This window comes from Nelumbo lutea, chromosome 3 (assembly GCF_056320005.1).
Source record: "Nelumbo lutea isolate HS-2025 chromosome 3, American lotus-T2T, whole genome shotgun sequence".
Taxonomy (NCBI): Eukaryota; Viridiplantae; Streptophyta; class Magnoliopsida; order Proteales; family Nelumbonaceae; genus Nelumbo; species Nelumbo lutea.
This window is the reverse complement of record NC_142686.1, coordinates 111892460-111897375: the sequence shown is the minus strand read 5'-3', so window position 1 is coordinate 111897375 and position 4916 is coordinate 111892460. Positions and strand designations below refer to the sequence as shown.

At 38.0% G+C, this 4916-nt stretch overlaps 1 protein-coding gene across 1 annotated transcript; it reads left to right on the top strand.

Annotated features, from left to right (window-relative positions):
• The first annotated feature begins 1068 nt into the window (after nucleotides 1–1068).
• On the top strand, nucleotides 1069–4645 carry PUR5 (phosphoribosylformylglycinamidine cyclo-ligase, chloroplast / phosphoribosyl-aminoimidazole synthetase / AIR synthase (PUR5)). Its single transcript, XM_088978725.1, has 8 exons — nucleotides 1069–1558; nucleotides 1850–1944; nucleotides 2019–2120; nucleotides 2223–2282; nucleotides 3212–3384; nucleotides 3770–3872; nucleotides 3973–4131; nucleotides 4315–4645. Exons 1-8 carry the CDS (start codon nucleotides 1216–1218, stop codon nucleotides 4483–4485), a joined length of 1206 nt encoding a protein of 401 aa, XP_088834851.1. The 5' UTR covers nucleotides 1069–1215; the 3' UTR covers nucleotides 4486–4645.
• Nucleotides 4646–4916: the final 271 nt, after the last annotated feature.

The following is a 4916-nucleotide window of genomic DNA, read 5'->3' as shown; positions in this document are numbered from 1 at the left end:
GTAATCACTTGTACCTAGACCATGGAGGGGTTGATGCATTTATATAGCTAAGTTATTACGAGTATCTCGGAACAGTTCTGAGATTTATGACTTGAATGGACGAGATCCGTTTCTGCTTTAGTCGGGAAGTAACATATCAGTCAATGAACTTCATTATCGCCACCTGATTCGGACAGGGAGAAGATAAGGCTTGCCGTTATGCAATATGATCCCACAATATTTGAAATATGCTGGGAAGCTATTGGGATTTATTATGTGTCACTTCGGTTCCTGGGCCCTAAACTCAATTAGCCGCCGAGGTGGTATTGCGCCGAGGTGACCTTATGCCAAAGTGACTTTATGTCAAACTCCACATACCACTGACTAGACTCTCTTATTGAATTGTCATCCTACATAGAGATCGCGTCCACGTAACTTTTATTTAATAGATCATGCCAAATTAATCCTCATCAAAAACATTTAACAAAAACTAAATAAAAATAAATAAAATCATCAAACCCAACACAATTATAATCTATTTCGAAAACTTTCGATTGGATTAGGGTTGGAGTGAAGTTCAACAACTTGGATTAAGTTAGATTAGCCGAATTAACTTGACCCGACTTGCATCCCTATTCTGATAAATCTATTCCTCCATTCCAAATTCCTAACACGTTTTCTCTCCTTATCTTCCATCTATGGAATGTATCTAAGAAGATATGTTTTTATATTGACAAGGTGGAGCGTTGATGAATACTGAAAAGCTACTATTACTTGTGAAAATCACTAAAATAGGTAGGAAAGATGGGGTTCAAACCTATCTTACCCAAACATAGCATTTTACACTTTTCGGGCTCGGGCCTTCGGACGGGGCCCATTCAAATTTACAAAAGCCCAACGGGAAGCCCGCGGCCAGAAGGTATCCTCACGTCACGTGTAAGGTGTTTGTGCTGTTGTGCAGTGAATTAACTCGCTGATAGTTGCATTATTCATTTATTTGTAAGAGGATATCAAGCAATCTATGTGTTTGACGGCTTAGATCAATACAGTAGAATAAATTGAACGGTGGATGGGATGATTCTTCATTACAACAGTAGTCCTTGTGCACGAGAGTATCTCTTCCCTACAAAAACCCCTTCTCTAGTACAATTGTACAAACCCTCGTCCCCCTCGTTAGTTTTCCATTCCAATTTCCAACTTTCCCTCTCAGTTTTCAGAGTTCTCCTCCTTCTCGCGATGAAAACCAGTTGCACAGCCAACACAGAACTTGTACGCTGCATTGCAGCTTCCAGCAGACCCTCCGAGCATAAACCCTACTCTTCAAAACGATTTCTCTGCAAGCCCGAGTTCCTGTGCTTCTCCGACAAATTTCGGCTACTGTCAACCGGTGGCAATGTTGCGAGAACAAAACGAATTGTGAAGCAAAGTTCAATAATCTCGAACTCGAATAGAAATGGTGATGGAGAAGGTCTGACATACAAGGACGCTGGCGTCGACATAGATGCAGGGTCGGAGTTAGTTCGAAGAATCTCGAAGATGGTTTCGGGAATCGGAGGCTTTGGAGGCCTTTATCCCCTCGGTATTTTTTCTTACTTCTTATCACCATTTTTTTTTACGTCAGAGGTTCTATTTAATTCACGAAGAAGGAAAGAAGTGATGGTTAGTACCCTAATGACCCGTTTGAGCATTATAGAGACTCTTCTTAGGTTATAACTAATTTATGAAATATTTGCTTCATTTTACCGAAAAAGCGACAAAGTTTTCTTCTTTCCGTTTCGTCATCTTTCTAAGAGCTACTTTTTATTCAAAATTTACAACTTTTGGTGTCTGGAAACTTTTCCCAAGATTCTCACGGTGTTCTCATCAACAGGGGATTCCTACCTTGTTGCTGGTACAGATGGTGTAGGAACAAAGCTTAAGCTTGCTTTTGAAACTGGAATACATGAGACTATTGGGATTGATTTGGTATAATTTGAACTGAATCTTTCAATGTGTATTATAAGAATAAGTTTAGGATTTGTAATGTGCCTGCTTTCCAGGTTGCCATGAGTGTCAATGACATTGTCACATCTGGAGCAAAGCCACTGTTCTTCCTCGATTACTTTGCAACAAGCCATCTTGATGTCGATCTTGCTGAAAAGGTGGAGTCTGCCTTAAACATTTACTTGATGAGAGTTTCATTTGTAAATGCAATTATTAATTTGTGGTAAAAGGCAGTTCTCTGATTTCCCTTGCTCGCTCAGGTTATAAAAGGTATTGTTGATGGATGCCGACAATCTGATTGTGCTCTTTTAGGAGGAGAGGTATTTCCATTTCTTTATGTGCACTTATGCTCATTTTTTGTTCTGAATGTCAGTGAATATTATATGCATGCATGCACAAATAAACTTCCGGGAAGTTTTTCGCTTAGCTTAGCTTATTAATGGTGAGGTTGTAGATGTGGTGCATGCAGAAGGGGGTTGAGGCTGCCTAATGGTGGATGATGTGGAAAGGTTTCATTTCTCACAATTGTGTGACTATCACTATATGATGTCTTGCTTTTTACTCAGTTATTGGTTAGGAATGGATATGATTGGTTCCACTGCCAGAAAAGGTTTTATTCTCCACCCTCCCTTTTTCCTTCTTCATTGTAGAAGATTGATACAACAACTACATGGGGCCATCTGCATAAATCTTCTTTTGCAATTCTACTTGGTATGGTTAAATTGTAAGCCCTTGAATCATTTTTCATTATTTCAACTGATGTTTTTCATTGTCTTTCCTTAGCCCTTTTAAACCCTTCCACTTGCATTGGGTCACTTGTTTTTATCGGTGAAAAATAATTACATGACTACATCATTTTCATCATTGTAGAAGATTGACAATGTTAAGAAATGATGGATATACACGCCTTGTATCTTTTTTTTTTTTTTTTTTTAATGTTCAGCAGGGATTTCTTATGGACTATAGTTTGAAAGTATCTTATGCATACGAAAATTCATTCCACCATGCTTGGTTTGCTAAGCAATTATATAAATATTTCTCTCTCTCTCTCTCTCTCTCTCTCTTTTACACAGCTAACAGCTTCGGTACATGATTTCCAAGTTCTGAGGATATGAATTATCTAATTAGTTATTCTATTCGGATGATCTACAAATGCCTCTAGTTTCCCCAAAGCTTGGACTGTATGAGAGAAATACAAGGTTGTTAACAACTTAGCATTGATTTTGGTTGAAATCTGTTTGACCTGCAGACAGCAGAAATGCCAGATTTTTATGCTGATGGGGAATATGATCTCAGTGGGTTTGCTGTTGGTATTGTAAAAAAGGATGCAGTAATTGATGGTAAAAACATTGTGGCTGGAGATGTTCTCATTGGTCTTCCATCAAGTGGAGTCCATTCTAATGGGTTCTCTCTTGTGAGAAGGTTGGTTATACTTAAGTAATATGTGTTTCACAATTATTTATGTGACTTGAATGATATAATTATGTATACAATTAATGCATCATGTTAGCTTCTTTTCTTAGATGTTCAACAATAATTATCAGCCTAGGATTTGAGTGCTCCCCATTTTTCTTATATGGGGTGCCCTCTCCTAATCAAAGGCAGTGAAAGATAAGAGACCCCTGTGATTGCTTTGAATAAGAGAGGCACCCATGGGGCAGTCATATGAGCTGCCAAAATTCCAATTATTTGTTGAACTTGAATGATGGTAGTCCGTAATCACAATTTGTCATGCTTTGATCTTTTCTTAGAATTAAATCAAATAATTCATATCAAATCATAACTGATCTTGCCATTTTCACTACAGGGTCCTAGCCCGAAGTGGTCTTTCTTTAAAGGACCAACTTCCTGGAGAGCCTATTACACTAGGTGAAGCTCTTATGGCTCCAACTGTTATCTATGTTAAGCAGGTTTTCCTTAGCCCTCTGGTCCATATTTGAGTTTCTCAAAGTTATAGTACTGATTAAATTTTTGGAAGCAAAGTAATCCTATCTTTAAATTTGAATATAGGTGCTTGACATTATAAACGAAGGAGGTGTGAAAGGGATAGCCCACATCACAGGTGGTGGCTTTACAGAAAATATACCTCGGGTCTTTCCGAAAGGTCTTGGGGCGGCTATCTATAAAGGCTCTTGGGAAGTCCCTCCTATTTTCAAATGGATCCAAGAGGTACGAAAATTTCTGTAACAATTTTGGTTTGAGTTCGTATGGACCATTTCTTATATTGTAGCAAAGTGCATGAAAGTTTTCTTTTGTTCATAATTTTTCTTTCCTTGTCTTTTTTGACTGGATTTTGAGGGGTGGAATTTTTTCTGTGTTTAGTCCATTTTGTAAATTGTTATGTTTGTGCAGGCTGGAAAGATAGAAGATGCAGAGATGAGGCGAACGTTCAACATGGGTATTGGGATGGTTTTAGTTGTTAGCCCAGAGGCATCGGTTAAAATTCTTGGAAAGGGAAATGGAAGAAATTTAGCATATCGAATTGGTGAGGTCATAAGTGGGGAAGGGGTGAGCTATCGCTGAAATTCCTTCCCCCAACTCCATGAAGCAAGTTTTCTTTTTTCCTGTTCTTGCTCATTGTGAAGCTTTGAAATGTTGGTCAAAGCTAAATATCAGTTATAATACTAGTTCTTGTATTGTAACATTATAAAGCAATAATATCATAAGTTTAAATATGGAGAAATGTTGGTCAAAGCTAAATATCAATTATACTGGTAATTACCTCTCACAAATATTTCTTTTCCTTTATAATAATTTATCTTTTGGCAAGCCTCTTACCATTATATTTTGCCCGTTCAACGCAGGGCCCCTCCGCTGGTAATAAAATAAAACAACTGTACTTATACTAGCAGCTTAGCGCATTACATGTGCATCAACGAAACTTCAACCTAAAAGGTTAAGCGAGGTTTCTGAATAGGCTTTCATTCTTAAAACTCTTCATCACATAAGAATTC

What these genes read in the sequence shown, in the direction of transcription:
- PUR5 (XM_088978725.1), top strand. Translation starts at nt 1,216, where the DNA reads ATGAAAACCAGTTGCACAGCCAACACAGAACTTGTACGCTGCATTGCA. An exon ending in AGACTATTGGGATTGATTTG is followed by an intron (nt 1,945 to 2,018) that starts GTATAATTTGAA and finishes CCTGCTTTCCAG; the next exon opens with GTTGCCATGAGTGTCAATGA. An exon ending in CTGTTATCTATGTTAAGCAG is followed by an intron (nt 3,873 to 3,972) that starts GTTTTCCTTAGC and finishes ATTTGAATATAG; the next exon opens with GTGCTTGACATTATAAACGA.